This window comes from Ichthyophthirius multifiliis (genome assembly GCF_000220395.1).
Source record: "Ichthyophthirius multifiliis unplaced genomic scaffold scaff_1120509251249, whole genome shotgun sequence".
Lineage (NCBI taxonomy): Eukaryota > Ciliophora > Oligohymenophorea > Hymenostomatida > Ichthyophthirius > Ichthyophthirius multifiliis.
This window is the reverse complement of record NW_004086058.1, coordinates 1-20000: the sequence shown is the minus strand read 5'-3', so window position 1 is coordinate 20000 and position 20000 is coordinate 1. Positions and strand designations below refer to the sequence as shown.

The 20000-nt window shown below is 17.9% G+C and overlaps 4 protein-coding genes across 4 annotated transcripts in view, besides 45 other annotated features; 2 read left to right on the top strand and 2 right to left on the bottom strand. All coding sequences in view use genetic code 6, as the record gives it.

Annotated features, from left to right (window-relative positions):
* The window catches only part of IMG5_168860 (hypothetical protein), a gene marked incomplete at both ends in the record, with an annotated part of 3408 nt that extends 1996 nt beyond the window's left edge, over nucleotides 1-1412 (bottom strand). The window contains 2 exons of the mRNA XM_004029970.1: nucleotides 83-1031; nucleotides 1189-1412. Coding sequence (XP_004030018.1) covers nucleotides 83-1031; nucleotides 1189-1412 — 1173 coding nt within the window. The remainder of the gene's footprint in view (nucleotides 1-82; nucleotides 1032-1188) is intronic.
* Nucleotides 1092-1157: a microsatellite.
* Nucleotides 1100-1154: a microsatellite.
* A 231-nt stretch (nucleotides 1413-1643) lies between the features above and the next one.
* Nucleotides 1644-1696: a microsatellite.
* Nucleotides 1644-1719: a microsatellite.
* Nucleotides 1650-1714: a microsatellite.
* Nucleotides 1652-1707: a microsatellite.
* A 62-nt stretch (nucleotides 1720-1781) lies between the features above and the next one.
* Nucleotides 1782-1831: a microsatellite.
* A 201-nt stretch (nucleotides 1832-2032) lies between these two features.
* Nucleotides 2033-2135: a microsatellite.
* Nucleotides 2049-2136: a microsatellite.
* Nucleotides 2137-2158: 22 nt separating this feature from the next.
* Nucleotides 2159-2209: a microsatellite.
* Nucleotides 2210-2825: 616 nt separating this feature from the next.
* Nucleotides 2826-2883: a microsatellite.
* Nucleotides 2869-2908: a microsatellite.
* A 717-nt stretch (nucleotides 2909-3625) lies between these two features.
* Nucleotides 3626-3689: a microsatellite.
* A 2014-nt stretch (nucleotides 3690-5703) lies between these two features.
* Nucleotides 5704-5737: a microsatellite.
* A 15-nt stretch (nucleotides 5738-5752) lies between these two features.
* Nucleotides 5753-5821: a microsatellite.
* Nucleotides 5822-5853: 32 nt separating this feature from the next.
* Nucleotides 5854-5934: a microsatellite.
* Nucleotides 5855-5937: a microsatellite.
* A 291-nt stretch (nucleotides 5938-6228) lies between these two features.
* Nucleotides 6229-6282: a microsatellite.
* A 101-nt stretch (nucleotides 6283-6383) lies between these two features.
* Nucleotides 6384-6424: a microsatellite.
* Nucleotides 6397-6453: a microsatellite.
* A 621-nt stretch (nucleotides 6454-7074) lies between these two features.
* Nucleotides 7075-7146: a microsatellite.
* An 875-nt stretch (nucleotides 7147-8021) lies between these two features.
* On the top strand, nucleotides 8022-9543 carry IMG5_168850 (hypothetical protein). Its single transcript, XM_004029969.1, has 2 exons — nucleotides 8022-8957; nucleotides 9008-9543. The coding sequence occupies exons 1-2, from the start codon at nucleotides 8024-8026 to the stop codon at nucleotides 9466-9468; spliced, it is 1395 nt and encodes a 464-aa protein (XP_004030017.1). The 5' UTR covers nucleotides 8022-8023; the 3' UTR covers nucleotides 9469-9543.
* Nucleotides 9419-9454: a microsatellite.
* A 1749-nt stretch (nucleotides 9544-11292) lies between the features above and the next one.
* Nucleotides 11293-11338: a microsatellite.
* A 422-nt stretch (nucleotides 11339-11760) lies between these two features.
* Nucleotides 11761-11795: a microsatellite.
* Nucleotides 11768-11806: a microsatellite.
* A 376-nt stretch (nucleotides 11807-12182) lies between these two features.
* Nucleotides 12183-12227: a microsatellite.
* Nucleotides 12211-12247: a microsatellite.
* Nucleotides 12240-12289: a microsatellite.
* A 1216-nt stretch (nucleotides 12290-13505) lies between these two features.
* Nucleotides 13506-13541: a microsatellite.
* Nucleotides 13542-13560: 19 nt separating this feature from the next.
* Nucleotides 13561-14126, top strand: IMG5_168840 (hypothetical protein; the record flags this gene model as incomplete). Its single annotated transcript, XM_004029968.1, has 2 exons — nucleotides 13561-13574; nucleotides 13640-14126. The coding sequence occupies 2 exons, from the start codon at nucleotides 13561-13563 to the stop codon at nucleotides 14124-14126; spliced, it is 501 nt and encodes a 166-aa protein (XP_004030016.1).
* Nucleotides 13582-13635: a microsatellite.
* Nucleotides 13605-13643: a microsatellite.
* Nucleotides 14127-14135: 9 nt separating the features above from the next.
* Nucleotides 14136-14218: a microsatellite.
* Nucleotides 14140-14188: a microsatellite.
* Nucleotides 14219-14262: 44 nt separating the features above from the next.
* Nucleotides 14263-14336: a microsatellite.
* Nucleotides 14337-14347: 11 nt separating this feature from the next.
* Nucleotides 14348-14425: a microsatellite.
* An 889-nt stretch (nucleotides 14426-15314) lies between these two features.
* Nucleotides 15315-15402: a microsatellite.
* Nucleotides 15325-15439: a microsatellite.
* Nucleotides 15341-15408: a microsatellite.
* Nucleotides 15350-15436: a microsatellite.
* Nucleotides 15440-16779: 1340 nt separating the features above from the next.
* Nucleotides 16780-16852: a microsatellite.
* A 415-nt stretch (nucleotides 16853-17267) lies between these two features.
* Nucleotides 17268-17839, bottom strand: IMG5_168830 (hypothetical protein; the record flags this gene model as incomplete). Its single annotated transcript, XM_004029967.1, has 1 exon — nucleotides 17268-17839. A coding segment is annotated over one exon (510 nt), but the record flags the coding sequence as incomplete, so codon positions are not given.
* An 809-nt stretch (nucleotides 17840-18648) lies between these two features.
* Nucleotides 18649-18739: a microsatellite.
* A 119-nt stretch (nucleotides 18740-18858) lies between these two features.
* Nucleotides 18859-18903: a microsatellite.
* Nucleotides 18904-19868: 965 nt separating this feature from the next.
* Nucleotides 19869-20000: a microsatellite.
* Nucleotides 19910-19996: a microsatellite.
* Nucleotides 19944-20000: a microsatellite.

Below are 20000 nucleotides of genomic sequence, written 5' to 3'. Positions count from 1 at the left end.
ATATAAAAATATAAATATATGTTTATATATACATTAAATATATTTATATTCCTATATATTTTTATGTTTTATTTATATTTACTTATGATAATTAAGCAGCTTCAATAGATTCAGTAACTGATCCAATTTAGTTTACTTTTAATAAAAGGGCATTACATGCTTTTTTATCAATAGCTTATTTTACTCTAATAGGGTTAGTTACTAAGAGATCATCTCCTACTATTTATACGTTTTTTCCAAATAGTTAAGTCATATTAGCATATGAATCCCAGTCATCTTAATCAAATGGATCTTCGACTGATTAAATTGGGTAATCTCTAATGAAAGAAGAGTAGAGATCAGTCAATTATTTTCCAGTAAGACACTTACTTCCATCATTATTAGGTGTCTTGAAGTCTAAGTCGTAAACTTTTTTTTCTGGATTCCAGAATTCTGAGGCTGCAACGTCCATTCCGATGACTACTTTTCCTGTATGACCTGCTTTTTCAATAGATTCCATTAATAAATCTAGTCCATCTCTATTTTCTTAAATATTGGGTGCAAAACCACCCTCATCACCTACATTAGTGGCATCCAAACCGTATTTTTTTTGGATTACTTTCTTTAAAGTATGATATACTTCGGCTCCTACTTGTAAAGATTCTTTAAAAGAAGTTGCTCCTACTGGTAAGAGCATAAATTCTTACATAGCAAGCTTGTTTCCGGCATGTTTTCCTCCGTTTATGACATTTAAGGAAGGTACAGGCATTATGAATCTATTTTATTTCTTACCAGATAATTTTCCTAAATATTAATATAAAGGAAGACCCTTTTCAGCAGCACCAGCACGAGCTAAAGCTAAAGAAACACCTAAAACAGCATTAGCACCGAGATTACTTTTGCACCAGCCATATTGATTTTTTGAGCCATCGAGTTATTCAATCATGTATCTATCTATTTTTTCTTATTCTGTAACGTTTTTACCTATTAAACCTTAACGAATAGTATTATTTACATTATTTACGGCTTTTAATACACCTTTACCTTAATATCTTAATATATGAAAATATATAAATGTTTTATGTTTATAAATATATATAAATAAATAAGTATATATGTATATATTTATATTTATATTTATATTTATATTTATATATATATATTAATATTAATATATTAAAATAGCCTATATTTATTATAATTATTTACCTTTTTTTGTCTCCATCACGTAATTCTAAAGCTTCATATATACCAGTTGAAGCCCCAGAAGGAACAGCGGCACGAAAAACACCTTTTTAAGTTGTAACTTCGCATTCTATAGTGGGGTTACCACGTGAATCAAGAATTTCACGGGCATGGACGTTTGTGATTGAAGAGAAATTGTATAATTATTTATTTTATGAGAGGATATTTTTACATATTTTTGAAATCATTTGTTTTTATTTTTAATGATTTTTTTTTAATTGTATTATTTGTAATTATTTGATTTTATTTAATTTAAAAAAAGGAAAAATATATTTATTTATTGTTAAATAAAATTTATATTTATTAATACGTAAAATATTATAAAAAAATTAAAAATATATTATATAATAATTATTAGATTTTTATAAAGTTTTATATTAATATATATTACTTAATAATTTTTATACATTAGAAATTAGTAAAAAAAAAAATATAAATAATAAAAAATGAAAAATAAATCAATAAATAATAAGAAATATATAAAATAATATAAATGTATATGTATTTATATAATTATATATAAATTAATGTATAAATAAATACTTTTTATTTTTAAAATATATATATATATATATATATATATATATATATATATATATATATATATTATTTACAAATAAATAAAGATTATTCAAAAAAAATATATTAATGTTATTCATATCATATTTAAATATTTATATATAAAAAAATTGGTTATTACAAAAATTTTATATTTTATATATAAAAATGGAAATAAAATAAGTATTTGCATAATTATTATATTAATTTAAAATTTAAATACAGTAATAAAATTCATGAAAAAATAAAAATATAAATATAATAATTATATTTATATATATATATTTTTAATTATATAATATTTTTTACATATATATAAATATATATATATATATATTTATATATATATATATTATTTTTATCTGTTTATTATTTTTTTAATATTATAAATATATAAATTTAATTATTAAAAGATACTATATTTAATGCTAAAAATATAAATAAAAATTATTTTTTTTATATATCAAAATTAAAAATATATTTTAAATTTCAATATCCTTCATTATTCCAAAAAAAATTATCTTTCGGATAATTTATATAATTTTTAGCAATATATAAAGCAGTTTCATGTTTTGCTTATCCAAAACTTTACGAATATCCGTATATAGTTAATTTTTGATCTTATAAATCATTTTATATCCTACCTCCTCCTACACATTTAAAATAAATTTAATTTTCTTTTAAATTAAATTAAATTTCATTAACTTAATAATTGAAATTTTAAATTTCCGTTATATTAGATGTTAGATTTTATGAAAATTCATCAAATATATCAGCATGATAAGCCTTTCTTTTTGTCCCTCTTACAAAATAATATTCATTTGCATTATTTATTTAACATTTTATTAAAATATATTTAAATCTTCCATTGCTATCAATTTCAAATTAAGGTATTAATTTAAAAAGTTCTTCTTAATTATTTATCATATTATTTTTATAAATTTTTAACTTTTTTTTTTTTTTTTTATTAAAATTTTTACTATGAAAAAAAAATAAAAGAAAAAAAAAAATAGTTTTTTTGTTTTCTAATTTATTCATCCTTGTAAAATATTAAAAATAGATTATAAAAATAAAATATTATAATACATTAAAAAAAAAAAAAAAAAAATTAGAAAAAATAAAAAAATATGAGAATAAACACTTGTTTATTTCGAATATTATTTACTATAAGTAATAAAAAAATATAAAAATTAATTAATAAATCTATAAAAAGTTTCTATTATCATATAAATAATATAAGCATAAGTAGATTGTAATACATTAAATGAATAATTAATATTAAATATTCAATCTGGTTAAATTTGTTATTTTACATAATGGGATTCCACATAAATATTAGATGAAATACGAATTGATGGAACATTAATAATAGATAATAGATTATAATAGACAATACATTTAAAATTTAAAAAGCTAACATTTTCTACTACTACTGTTATATAAATAAATGCCTAATATTATTAAATAATATTTGCTTAAATAGGAGATTGTGATACAACAGAAAAAATTTCATTATAAAGTCTAAACATAGTCTCACCTATAATAAATGAATATACAATCGCTGAGAATGTTAAAGCGAATACTAATTATATATATATAGAGGATTTTCCTTAATATATTTAAATAAATTCAGAAATTTTCATTGTAGCGGTAACTTCAACATAAAAAAATTAAAATGAAGTATTAACTGTTAAAGAAGTTAAAGGAAAAAAAATAATTTTTAATGAAAAAATAAAATATAATTACAATAAATAAGATTATTTTATGTATTCTTAAAATACAGAATCTTTAAAATTAAAAATTAACAATTTAAAAGATTATTTCGTTACATTTATAAAGTATTTATATATATATATATATATATATATATATATATATATATATATACATATATATATTATTATATACATTTTCTTTTTATTCTTTTTATAGTTTATGCTTTAATTTTATAGTCACAGATATTATTGGTGTATCTTTTTTAAATATGTAGAGTATTAATATACCTTCTGGAAAAATAAAAAATTGTCTTTTTTATGATGAAAAATCTATAAATACTTCCTTTTTATTTAATACTAGTATTATTTCTGAAAGTTTTTTCATAAATATTTAAAGGAATATATTTATTTAATAACAAGATCAAATCGGAAGGGCTTTTAAGAATAGTTTCTATAATTATAAAGGTGATATTACACTTCGATAGAATTTTATGATAAGGCAAGTTTTTTTGAATTGTTAAATCACTTTTTTGTAGACTTTGACAATTAACTCGCGTTTATTTTATAATTATTATATAAACTCAGTTGTTAAATTAGATCCTAAAATTAAAAGTCTTGAAAATAGTCAGTGTTTTATCGTAAACAGTCAATTATTTGACAATTCTTAGTAAATAATGGACAGAATCTCTTTTTAATCGAACATTATTATAGGTTAAACTGTAAATATACCCTAAACTAGTATACAGACTTTAATTTAAGAAAACAAATTTTTTACAAATGTGAATTTATTTGCTATTTTAATATAAATCCAACAAAAAAATAAGCCATTTACTCTCAGTTTATTAAATAATTACTTCTTTGATTTTTATAACCAATAAAAATGCTTCATTTCAGCCATAGATTAAGCCAGTAATTTAATACCTCTCACAAATACTAAAGATTTAGGCACTTTATCCATCTCTATAAACACTTTTTCGAACATTCCAAACTATCGTACGACTAATACTTCCCCATGCACCCTATGTAGCAGCCTAACTACGAAAACTAGCCAATGTTTCGAGTGTAATTCAAACTAGGCTTTTTCGAGCGAAAAAAATGCCTGCATGAACTGCCCTTAAGGGTGCTAGAATTGCTTAAGGGAAAAAGTTGGGAGTAATCTGGAGATTTTTAAGTGCTATAGATGCCAGAAAGGCTATTTTTAAGATAAGAAAGGAGAATGTGTTTAGTAGACTTTTTTTTATTCAGATTATAGTTAATGTTTTGACTCTGAAATTTTCATAAATGATTAGTGTGATTAGTGTAGTTTTTAGTGTTTTTAATGTTCTTAAAAAGCTACAAAGTGTACTTAGTGTAGTATTAATTATTTACTATAAAATAATGGAGTTTGTGCTCTTTGTCCAGAATTTTAGTTCAATTATTTCGGAGTTTGTACTAAATGTCATCCTTAATGTCTGTTTGGATGTAAGGGTCCTTTCAAAGAATAATGTTATAAATGTAAAGAAGGAGAATATTTTTTACAGGAAAACGGATCGTGTGTGCCCAAATGCCCCAGAGGGTATTATTAGGGAAATAGGAAGTGTATAGAATGCATATTAGGAGACGAAAAATATCGTCCTAGGTGTTTAAAATGTGTATAAACGTCACTTTGTGATATTTGTGATGCGGATATTAATATCTGTGAAGTATGTAGGGAAGGTATATTTATAAAAGAGGGGAAATGTTATGAGAGTTGTCCACGAAAAACTTACTAAAAAGAAAAATAATGTATAGATTGTCAAGAGAAAGATTAATTAACTAAAGAAAGCTGTAAACCTTGTGAACATCCAAAATGTATTTAATGTGACTTAAAAAACATAAGCATATGTCTTAATTGTTCTTTTGATTCATTTTTAAACTGGGAAAATACTTGCGTAGATGTGTGCGAAAATCTATACTATGAGGACTTAGAAACACGTGTATGTAAAAAATGTAGTCCAGATGATGCTTTTATAATAGAAAAATGCCAAGTATGTACATAAAAACTATGCAGGGATTGCTTAGAAGATAATAATATTTGCACAGGGTGTTTTTAAAAATATTATATTTATTAAGGTACATGTGTAAAGGATTGTCCCCCGAAAACATACTCAGATAAAAATAATGTCTGTAAAGCATAAACAAATGTACCTGTACCAGATAAACCAATTTAAAAACCAAGTATTCCATTACCACCACCACCACCGCCACCACCACCACCACCAAAACCAACATAAACAAATAATGATAATAATAATAAAAATAATACAAATAATAATACTAATAATAATTAAAATATAAATAATAATTAATCTACTATTAATGTAAATAAGAATGGTAAATATATATATATAATTATATATATATAATTATATATATATATATATATATATTTATTTATATATATATTTATTTATAATATTTAGATTAAGTTATTAAATAAAAAGAAAAAACTTTTCCATTAATGTAGATTATTTTAATTGTTATTGGAATTTTTATTTTATTTGTAATTATTTTTATTGTATATAAGTTTTTGTCTATTAATAATATTTCTGGTTTGAAAATGAATATTGTTTTTCCTGAATAGAAAAAAGTAGAAACAGATAATGGCACTTAAAGTTAAAAGGCAAATACAGTCGATATTGATTTAAATAATTAGGCTATATTATTTAAAAATTGAATAAAATAACTTGTTTAAAAATTATTATTTCAAATAATATATATATTTATATATATATATATATATATAAATATTTATATATATATATATTCTTTTAAAATAAATATCAATAAAATATATATATATATTTTTAATTGTACATAATAATATTTAAATCATTTTTTTTTTTATGTTAAGATTATAACAAAAAAATAATTAATTTTTTAAATATATAATTTTTTTATAATATAATAAACTATTTAATATATTTATATTATAATATTCAATTATTTTTAAATAAATGATGCTAGGAAGAGGTGCTGCAATGTTAATGTTAGCTAAAAAAAATAAAGATAAGGATAAGAATTGTTTTTGGTCGAAATTTCATATTGATACATTAAAAAATATACATAAATCATCATCTTTAGTGTATTAATAGTATCCTATATCTATTTTGTTATTTGGTTTTAGTTTTATTTTAATGGGTTTATTGATATTTTTTTTGGAAGTATTTCATCATCATTTTTTTCTGGATGATATTTCTAGTTTATCATTTAGTCAAAAAATTATTTTTGGGCTAATTTTAATTGGTGTGGGCTTAATTTTCCTTTATTTTGGGGAAAAAGAAGAAGTAAGAATTAATAATAAAGACGAAATTCTTTTTGTAGAAAAAGCAAACGTTTTCGGAGTCAAATTTATAGAAGGAAGATAATTGAAATTGCTAAAAGACATTTAAATAGTTAAAAAAGGATTAGAAAGCTTCAATGAGTATTCTATTTATTATTAATTAAGATTCGTTTTCGATGAAAAGGAAAATGACTTGGATTGTATTGAATGTAGAGATTATATAGATATAAAAAAAAAATATATTCGTATATGTATTTATTTAAATAGAGGTGATAAATATATATATATATATATATATATATGTATATATATATATATATTTATATATATATATATTTATATATATATTTCATTATTTCATTATAGGATCTTATAATGATAATGAAAAAGTTTAATTTATTGATGAAAAGTGCTGTTACTTTAGATTGGAAAATAAAAAAATTAAATAAAAATTAAAAATTTTAGGAAAAAAAATGGCAAAAAGAAATAAATTTATTTTAAAAAAGATTAGTATTGAAAAATTTAAATAAATATAATATAATTTTTTATTTTTTATTTTAAAAATAATATTTTAATTTTAGTTTTTCTAATGATTTTTTTAATAAAAAGGATTTAAATATAAATAAAGTAAATGAATATGCAATTTAATTTATATACATATTTTTAAAAACTTATTTAATAAAAATAGCTCTAAATATTTTTATTTTTAAGTAAATTAAATATTATATTGATTTATAAAAAATATAATATATTTAATTTATAAAAAACTATATAAAGCAAATATCTAATTCATTATAAATATATTCTTAAAAATATATTTTTTTATAATAATATTTAAATTAAAAATATTTATTATTATTTTTGCCAATAATAAATATTTTTATTTAAATAAAACATAACAAAAAATATTTTTATTAAAAACATTTATTTAATATTATTTTTTATTATAATTAAATAATATTATTAAAATATTTTAATATTCAATAAATTGATATATATATTTATTATAATAAGAAGTAAATAATTATATTAAAATAATAAAGGAATGTCCAAAATTTTCAAAAGATAAAAAAAAATTAAACTATAAAATTTTTAAATAAAAAAAAAGTTAACCTTTAATATAAAAAAAATATATAAAATAAAAAGATTTTTTTATATAAAGGTTTTATATATAAAATTAATTTACAAAAAAAAAAAAAAAAAAAAAAATTTAAAATACAAAAACATGTATTTAAGAAATATCTTAAAATCAACTCAAAATCTCCTAACACAATCCCCAAGTTTTAATTTCGCTAAATTCGTGCGTAGTAAACCTCACTTAAATGTAGGAACAATAGGTCATATAGATCATGGTAAAACAACTTTAACAGCTGCCATAACAAAGATTTTAGCCCAAAAGTAACAAGCAACATTTATGGAATATTCTTAAATAGATAAAGCTCCAGAAGAAAAAGCACGTGGTATTACCATTAATACTGCCACAGTTGAATATGAAACAGAAACACGTCATTATGGTCATGTAGATTGTCCAGGACATATTGATTATGTAAAAAATATGATTACAGGAGCAGCTAAAATGGACGCAGGAATATTAGTTTGTAGTGCAACTGATGGTGTAATGCCATAGACAAGAGAACACATATTATTATGTAGATAAGTAGGTGTAAATACAATTATAGTTTTCGTAAACAAATGCGACGTGGCTAAAGATTCAGAAATTCAAGAATTAGTTGAAATGGAAGTGCGAGAATTACTCGCTAAATACGAATATGATGGGGAAAAATCGCCTGTTATTTTCGGATCTGCACTTTGTGCACTTAATGGTACTGAAAAAGAATTAGGAGAAGATAAAGTTGTATAACTTTTGAAGATTATGGATGAATAAATCCCTATCCCATAAAGATTAACTGATAAACCTTTCTTAATGTCAATTGAAGGCACTTATTAAATAGCAGGAAGAGGTACTGTAGTAACAGGAACTGTAGATGCTGGAAAAGTTAAAGTTGGAGAAGATGTTGATGTGGCTGGATATGCTCCTAAAATTAACAGAACTACTATTACTGGTATTGAAACTTTTAGGAAATAGCTCGATTATGCAGAGGCTGGTGATAATGTAGGTCTTTTACTAAGAGGAGCTACCAGAGATGATGTTAGAAGAGGTATATTTTTTTTAATAAAAATATAATTAAATATTTTTTTGTTAATTTAGGATAAGTTTTATGTAAACCAAACAGTTAATAAATCTATAAGAAAGTTGAAGTAAATTTATATATATTAACCGATGCTGAAGGTGGTAGAAAAAAACCATTCCCAAATGGATATAGACCTTAATTTTATTTAAGAACTGCTGATGTGGCTGCTGAAATTTAATTACACGGGGAAAATAAGGTAGGTATGCCTGGAGATAATATAACTGCGGATTTAGATCTACATTTCCCTTTACCAGTTAGTGTTGGGTAAAGATTTGCTTTAAGGGAAGGAGGAAAAACTATTGCAGCAGGTATTGTTACTAAGACTCATGCTATGAAAGATGAAACAGCAGAAGCAGGTAAAGATGCTGCAAAAGATGGTAAAAAAGATGCTGCAACAGCTAAAAAAGATGATAAAAAGCCAGCAGCAGCTGCTGCTGCTAAACCAGCTGCTGGTAAACCTGCTGAAAAGAAGAAATGAGGGGGACTTATTTTTTATTTTTTTAGTTTTCTTTATTATTTTTTTTTTTTGTTAATTGATATTTAATTAATTTCTATTTTATTTTAAATATTATTTTTTATTTTATTAATAAAAAACAAAAAAATATATTTTATTAATTTTAAATTAATTAATTATAATTAGTTTTTTTTTATTATCCTATTATCCTTTTAATTATGGGAATATAATTAAAAATAATAAAAAAATATATTTTTTTTTTTATTAATATAAAAAGCTCAATAAAATAATTTTATCACTTTTTTTTTTTTTTTTTTTTGTTAAATCAGGTTTAACGTTTATTTAAATCTTTATATTTTAACAAAAAAATACTTTTATATGGAGATAATACTCCCGATAATTTATATGATAATAGTTTAAATATAATCCAAATTAAAAAAAAAAGATTAGGAAACTATTTTAAGTATTAAATTCATATTCTTATGATATATATATTGAGAAAGATTAAAATAAAAATAAGTCTAATAACGGATTTTTATAAAAAAATATATATTCTAGATTTAACCTGATTTAGGATTAGAGAGAGAAAGCTTAATACATTTTGAAAATTAATAATGATAATTATAAAAACTTATAAAAAAGTACATAAATATAAAATTTGGTTTAACTATTAGCAAAAAAATAAAGGGAATACTATATAATAAATATTATCTATATAATTAAATTCAAATTATCTAATAGTGTTTTTTAATTAAAATCTTAAAACAAAAAAATATATTAATTAGTATATATTTTATTGACTTTTTTTATATTTTTATGACCTCTTTAGATATTTTTTACATAGTACTTTATAGATAAATATTAATCATATTAAAATAAAAATAGCTTTTGTTTTTTGTTTTTATCGATTCTTTCTTAATATTTTAAACGAGATTTATTTTTAATAATAATAATAATAATAAAAAAAAAACGAAGTCTGATTTATTTAATAATAAAAATAAAAAAAAATCTTATATTTTTAATTGGATTTTATAAGTATAGTTAAGATTTTAAGTAAAATTATATTGATATTATTTTCTCCATAATATGATAAAAGAGTTAAAAAATTATTTTTTAAAATATTCCCGCCGCCTTATTTTAATATTGATTGATTTGTTATATATTTTTCGTGATCCATTTATTATTATATGATATTCAATATGTCCTTATAAACTAGAAAGAAAATTAAAAAGGAGTTATATTACTTATCTAAAGCAAATTTATTGTGACTATAAATTATAAGAAGATTAAAGTGGTATTTTTTTTATTTATTTTTTCCAGGTTTTTTGTATTGTAAGAGGAAAAATAATATAAAGATAAATTAGATATTTGGTTTTATAAAAATACTCTTATAATTTAAGGGGATAAGAATTAATATATAGAATTTGATAAAAAAATACTGTAAAATTATAATGATTTTTTCCAAATAAAACTATTAATAAATTATTCATGATTAACAAAGAAATACTTATAAGTATAATTTATATAATATTTTAAGAATCCTGATTATATTGAAAATAATATCTTCTGTTTTATTTAATATGGTAATATCAAGATTTATTATAATCGAAATAAATTTGTACTATAAATAACTATTTCGTCGTAGAAATATCCTTATTTTTTTATTATTTAAAAGTATAAATTATTCTACTTTATAAATAGATAGGTATTTTATAAAAGTGGATTTTTGAACTGTGTTTAAAATTATTAAGAATAAATAAATTATTTTAGAAAAAGACTTAAATTACTATTAATTCGAACTAAAAATTTTATAGTGAAAAACTGCAATTTTTTAAAGATGATTATTTTTTTATTTAAATACAAATCAAGAATTTATTTAAAAAAAAATAAGAATAGAGTGTCAAAATATTCCAATATGATAAAATAATAAGTTTATTATTAGAAATGTGATATTTATTCAATAAAGATTATAAAAATTATAAGAATTTCTTCCTTATTAAGATTTAATTCTTTAATTAAAAAATTATTACTAAATAAATAAATAAGCTCATTGTATTTAAAAGATAAAATATAAATTATAAATATTAAAAAATGATAATATTAAGGAATAAAATAAGTTGATAATAAAATAGAAGTATAAATTATGTTAATTCGGAATAATCAAAATAAGATAATTTTTCATTAAACAAAATAAACTAAAATAATATAAAAAATAATTAAATAAAAAAAAATATATATGATAAATATTCTTATTAAATAAAAAAATACTTAACTTTATTATGAAAAATTAATAGATAATATTTAATATTCAATAACTAAATAGTAATAATAAAATAAAAAATAATAATAAAGATTAAAAAATGAATTTTATTTTATAAGAAAATCTTTTATTCTCTTATCCTCTTTTTACTATTATTAAAATATAAATAAAACTTAATAATATCATTTATATTTAAATAATAAGTTTTTTTATTGTAATAATAATTTTGATTAGATAGTAGTTTAATATTAAATATAATGAATTCAATTTTAGATTATATGTAAATAAATAATATACACGATTAAAGGATTATAGTCTTTTTTAAAGTTAGAAAACAAAAAAAATAAAAAAATACTTTTAATATATAATAACCAGAAGATTTCTTTGAAAGAAAATTTTGTAACTTTAATCAATTTAATAGGGTTAATATAAAATTAAATAGAGAACTTTTTTTAAATAACGATAAAAATAAATAAACATATATATTAAATTATATATAATTAAATAAATATATATATATAAAAATAAATTAGTATAAAAATAAAATAAAACTAAAACTAAAAAAAAACAAAAACATGAAAATAAGTAATAAATTAAACACTGAATAAACAATCAAAAACCTACTTCCTGATCTCGATCCATATCTTAAATCTTAACTAGAAAGCCTAAAAATAGTACATCCTACATATGCATAAGAATAACTTTTTTCTTTAAAAAATGAAAGGAAACATTTAGTATTAAAAAGCGGATAATAATCAGGAAAGACATTAGGTTTTTTAATTTTATAAATAAATGATTTGCTATTAAAGACAAAATAATAAGAATAAGACGAAGAAACTTAAAAAATAGCAATTTATATATGTGCATCAAAAGATATGGTTTAAAAAACAAGCGAAATTGCACAAAATATATTATTAAAAACTAAAAAAATTCAAGTTTTATAATTATAAAATTTCGAAGAAGGATAAATATCTCTTTTCCCCAATAAAAATTATATGATAATATGTACAATTTCTAATTTTTTAAGATTTGCGAAATACACGAAATTTCATGTCTAAAAATATGTCAATTTTACTTTTGATGATATTGATTTTATGCTTTCATTTTAATATAAAAACGATTTAGAAAATTTCCGGTTCTTTTTCTAAAATTATTTGCCTTAAGTTAATGTATATTGGGGCTTGTAAGATGAAATAAATTAAGATTTTAAAGATTTCAAAAAGACTTTTTTGACTAAAAGTGCTATTATAGATATTGAGGAAGAAGAAGAAGACTTATAAGAGTCAGAAAAAGCAAATATTGGATAAAACTACTTAGAAAAAGTGCAATAATATTACTCTGTAGGTGACTAAGTGCACTAATATATACTCCTATATACTTTATTCAAGCTAAATTTATTATAAGGAAAAAATATTATCCTATGTAAAGACTTAAATGAGGTTTATAGGGTAAATCTATTCCTTGAAAGAATAGGAGTAAGTGAATTTTAGCCATATAATCATGAAAATCCTGTGAATTTAAGGTATTATTTAGTAAGTATTTTCAATACAGGACTTATTAAAACTCTAGTATGCACTCCTTAAGTTTTCGTGGACTTAAAAAAAGATTTCGAAGAGCAAAAAAGGAAAACTAAGACACTAAAAGGGATAAAAAATATAATTATTTTAGACTTTTTTGGACTAAGTAAAAATTTATACGAAGAAGTTTGTAAGAAATTAAAAGTAAATTAAGGAAATGTATTTTTATCGATTTTAAATGAAGAAAAAAATTTAGAATTTTTAATGGAAATTATTGAAGATTAAAAAAATTAATTTTAAAAAAGTAATTTTAAAGAATTTCCATTAAAAAGGCATGAAATGGAATCTTTTAGGTAAAAAATATAAATATATATATATAATAATATATATTTATATATTTATATATTTATATATTTAGATATAGAGTAAATAATGTATATGAAAATATTACTAAGAAATAATTAGAAAATTATAAATTAGTTGATTTTAAAAAAAAGATGTTAAAAAGTCCTGATTTAAAAGAATATTATGAGAAAAATATAAATGAGAAATAACTTATTATAGAAAGTATATAAAAGCTTTAACATTAAATAAAGAAAAATGAAGTTAGATGTGATGGAGAATGTCCTGAATATTTACTTCCTTTGTTTTTGAAAGATAAAATAAGTATGGCTTAAGAAAAAATAAAGAAGATACTTGTCTATCAGCCTGAAAACAGTAATCTTTAGAAAAAGGTTAGACTTAATAAATATGTTTATATTAATGAAAGTAAAGAAAATGATGGGGAAACAGATCCTTCGAGACTTAAAATTATTTCAAGAAGAAAATAATGGAAATTAAGACATGGTTTTAAATTAAGAAAGATTAATAAAAGATTAGAAAAGAAAGGTATATTTTAATCTTGATAAATTAATTTATTATATATATATATATATATGTAAATTATTATATATATATATATAGATATGTAAATTTAATTTTTTATATTTATATATATAATACATAAGAATATATAAATATTTTTTTTATTTTCAATGTAAATTTTTAATTAATATTTTTTGTTTTTTTTTAAATAAAATATTTTAGTTTTTTTTTATTTAAATTTTATTGTTTTTCTAATCTTCTTTTATTTTATATTATTATTAAAATTACTCTATTTATTAATATAATTATTCATTTTTTTCATATAATTAATTATTTATTATTTATTCACTTTCTTTTTAGTCTTTTTTTATTTCTTCTTAAAAATTTCTTTCTTATATATTATTTTAATCGCAATTTTAATTGATTTCTCTTTATATTTTTAATGCTTCTACTTAAAAAAGTCTTTATTTTGTTTAAATTTTATTGTTTTTAAATATTTTATCAACAAAAATCACTTCTTTTTCACTATTTTTTATTTCTTTTTCTAAATTTTATGTCTTTTAGTGGATTTCTTTAAGTTAATTTGTAATTTTTTAAAGCTTTTCCAATTTTTAATTTTAGATTTCTTATAAAGCTATTTAAGGGGTTTTTTTTTCGAGTTTTTTTTACTCAATCTATTTCGTTTCTTGCATTTTGTTTTTTTCTTAATTTTCTTTTATCTATTCTTCTTCTTTTTTTTATTAATTTAATAAATTTTCATATTCTTCTTTTAAATTTTATAAGTTTCCTTTATTTTCAGGTAAAAAGTCTAAATATTATTCCTCTAAAATACTAATTTCTTCCAAAAAAATATGAGAATTTTAATCTTATTTACTCTAATTTATAGAAGAATCATATCTAAAACTATCTTTTAATAAATCTCTTTCTATTTAAGTATATTAAAGTTAACTTTTTTATTATTCTTCTATTTACCCTTAAGGATTATTGTTTTAATTGTTCCAATAATTTAAATAAAACTATATGTATTATTGACTTTCTAAGGCATTTAGAAAATTTAGATTATAGTTATTGTAAATCATTTGGCAATTATTTTGTTAAGTTTTTAATATTTTTGGCATATTTTTTATAGCTTGATCAATTTAAGACATTTCTTTTATAAATTAATTATATAATATTAATATTGAAAATGATATTAATAATTTTATTAAAGAAAATATATAAAATACAAGAATATATAAGAATTATATAAATTTAAATATATAAAATATTATATATATATATAAATATATTTAAAAATATATATATATATATATATATTTATATTTTTTTTAATTTAATTATATATATTTATTATTATTATTTTTTTAAAACTTTTTAGTCTATATAATTTATATATAAAGTTTAATTTTTTTTAGCTTATAAAAAATGGTTTTATTTACAATATAAAAATATTTTCTTTTTTAACAAAAAAATTGATTATTAACTAAATATATTTTTTTTATTAAAATTTATAAATATAATATTATTTTTTATTTTATTTTTTTAGTAAATTTATTATTTTTATAATTCTTTAGAGTAAGTAAAAATTATATATTAATTGCAATTTTAGTTTAAAATATTTATACAAAGAAAAGAAATAAATAAGATAATTAGATTTTATATTATATAAACATTATATATGAGAAAACAAATATAATATCTTAATATATATTTCTATAATAATAATTAATTATATAAGAAAAATAAAAGATATATAATAACGCCTTACTACATATCTGTTTTAAATATAATTAAGATAATTTTTTAGCTATTTTTATATTCTTTTAAATTTAATTCAAAATATTAAAAAAAGTAAATTATATTTTCTAAATTTATAAGTATTCTTTTTTTAATCCTTATAAGAAAAGGTATTTATTTATGTTTATATTTTGTATTTTTTTAATTTTTAAAAAATAATATTAAATATATTTCTTTTATAAATTTCAAAATTTAAAAGCTTTTCTCTATTTTCTCAATATCTATTATTATATCTAAAAAAAATCATTTTAATTTTAATAAATAGAAAATATAAATAAATTTACCTTCTATTATTATAATTGTTTTTAAATTTTTATATTTTTTTATGTTTAGGAGGTTCATTAATAAGACTATCCTCACTATCAATAACTGCTACAGTCATTTCTTGATTTTCAACAGAACAACCTTTTTTTAAACAAAACAAAAATTACAAACATATCAAAATATATAAATATATTACCATCTAATTATTAAATAGCTTTTTAAACATCCTATTAATTAAAAAACTCTACGATTGCTTTTTCTTGACTTCTTCCATGTTCATCCCAGTAAATTTTTGATTTTTTGATTTCCCCAATTTCAGAAAATAATTCCTTTTTTATTTTAATTTAAAAAAAAGATTTAGGTTTACATTTAATTCTTCATCATTTACAGAAAAATGCAAATTAGTAACTTTTACAATATTTTAAGAATTTAATGCAATATTTTTATTGCGGCTTTTTTAATTTCTGAAAGAATTATTATTTTAAAATTAATTAGACCTATTGATATTTTATTTCGCATCATTCCAATTATCTTATTCCTTTTTAATATATTTTATTATATTTTAAAACATTAAAAAGAAAAGTTTTTAGTACATCGACATATTAATTATTTTCAAATTTATTGTAATAAAAGTTATTATTATTATAATTATTATTATTATTATTATTATTATTATTATTATTATTATTATTATTATTATTATTATATCTAAATTACTATTTATTCCTTTTCCTATATTAATTATTTTGATAATTTTTATTGTTTTTAAAATTTTATTTATTTGTAGTTTTTTAATCTTTTTTAATTAATTCATCTAAACTTATTGTATCTGCCATTTTTTTTATTTTTTATTTTAAATTTAAATTTATTTTTTAATTGTATTTATATTATAAACATTATACAAAAGTTGAATATTTAAATCAAATAGAAACAAAATATTATAAAATTAATATTATTTTTATAAAAATAAAAATCATATATAACAAATAAATATTATAAATTTAATATAATTTTTTAAAAAATAATAAATTTTTTTTTTAAATGAAATAAAATATTACAATATTTATATAAAATATTAAATATATTTTTTATCAATATTAATTATTAGGAATTATTTCTTAATAAATTAGAAACTTAAAATTTAATATTTTCAATAACATATATAAATACTAATATTATTTCTCACATAATTTTATATTCGTAACTACCTACATTTGCATTGCAACTAGGGCAAGTATGAATAACATCCTAGCAATTGTTACAACAAAAAGGTATACAACAACATCCTGTTGTAAATAGTAAATAAAACAGCATATATAAGTATGTTAACCAGCTTTATATTATGTCATTGTTGTAATTTCTTTAGTACAAGCAGGGCATTTTATTCTTGTTTAATGTTAAATTCCGTTTGCTGTTTAAGGAATATTAGCTTATACCTTTTTAATATATATAATTATATTTTGTTTTTTTTACATTTTGGACTACAACTTGTACAGGTTATAAAGGTTATTATAACTTTTATTGTTAAACTTATTAATTTTACATAGTCACGGGTTATTATTAATATGTAATAATTGGTTATTCTTATAATTATTACTAAGAATATTAAAATTGAGGCGGCATATTTTATCCAACTGGTTGAGGAAATTGAGGATTATAATTTTAGTTTGGAGGATAATACTATACGGGTTATTATTAAGGATAATTATTGTTTTATAAATTCATTTTTTTAATATATATTAATTATTATAGTTATTTATTATTTATTGATATTTATTAATTTTTTGAAATATAAATATTAGAAATAATTAATTTCTGTAGGTTAATATATTTTTTATTATTTATTTAAAAAGAAATTTATATCAAAATCTATAATAAATTTTATTATAGATTTTGGATATTTTTTATTTTTTTTCTTTCTTTTATATTTTTATTTAAATTAATATTTTAAATGGAATTTTATTTAAAATATTATATATTGAACATATTTTTATATAATTTTTATATTAATAAATTTCAATTATTCATATTTAAAATAATATATTTATTTTATATTAATCAGATATATATTTATATATATATATATAAATTGTTATTTTTAAATATAAATATTAGATAAATATTCACATTATTAATAATATCAATATATATATATATTTTTTTTTTATAATTTTAACAAAAAAAAAAAAAATTAAAATTATTTAATTTATTAATAAATATAATATATTTCATAATAGTCATACTTATTATATCTATTTTAATTATTTTTGTAACATAATTTTTATATTATTTTCATAAAAATATATTTTTTTCCTTTATTAAAAGTAAAAATGCACTATATAATTTTGAATATTTTATAATAAAATATATCCACAAACATTCAGAAGTAAAAAGTAATAAAAATAACTACATTAATATTTATTTGATATAAATTTATTTTAAATAAAAGTTTATTATTATATTTTATCATTTAAACTTGTTTAAATGTCCATTTTTATTCAATTATTAATATAATTATTTTTATATATATTATATATTTCTTATAAAATGAATTAATTTATTTATTATTAAGTTTTTTTATTAAAATAATTAACATTATATAGGTTAAATTAATCCCTATAAGTAAATAAATTTTAATAAATAATTAAGTTTAGTATATGATTTAATTTTATTAATCTATATACATTATTATAAAATATAGGTGTTTTTATTAAAAATAATTAAAAATAAAAATTGTAAAAAATAATTAAAAAAAATTTTGAAAAAAATTTTTTTTTTTTTTTTAAATAAACAGTTTTTTTTTTTCACATAAATTTTTTTTATATTAATTTTTATTTAAATGATTTATGTAATTTTAAAGCTTAATTTAATTCATCGTGTAAATTTTTTAAATTTGCGAAATCAGATTCAATTAAATTACTTTGTTTTTATCCATCTTTTAATAATTATTTATTTATATATGAATGTATATATGTATATTTTTATTTAATACTATTTAATAAGTCTAATTATAATAATATTTTAGGTTTTGTTTCCTATTCGTTTGATCTAGAAGCTATTTATATATCAAATCTCCATTTAATATTATCATATTATGGCTCATTATCCCTTTCTAGTAAAACTAATGTTTTTCGTAAGTGTTTTTCACTTTCTTTTAATCTCTTATTTTTAAAATAATCTAATAATTATAAAATTAGAATTTTTACATTAGTAAATATTTGCTTTTTTTAATCACTTAAAATTAATATTTCTAAATGAGCCTTATATTCTCTTTCTCCAATGTTAAATTTTGAAAAAAATGAAACTAATTTTAAAAATGTTTTAAATAAAATTTCAGTTTTTTCTTCTTCAATTTCAAGAATTTCTATTTTATTCATTTATTTATATAATTATTATATATTAATAATTATACCATTAAGTTTTGTTTATATATCACTTTTTGCTATATAACTTATTGTATAATTTAATGATTTTTCAAATGCTATTTTTTTTAAGATAAAAGAAATTAATTATTTGTTTGATTTCGAATTAAATTTATATATAAAACCTTCTTAATCAAGTTAATCTATTGTTTTAACTTCATCTATAAATTACTAATTTATAATCATTTTTTAATAGTTTAATTATATAATTGATATAATTAAATAATTTATTAAAATAAAATAAAAATATACAAATTCTTAATCAAAAAAATATACATTTACAAATACTAATAGATTAACATATAAATAACATAAACATATATATATAAATATAGTAAGAGATATAATTATAAATAAAATTTAAATAATAAATACATATACATATACATATAAATATATATATATATATATATATATATATATATATATATA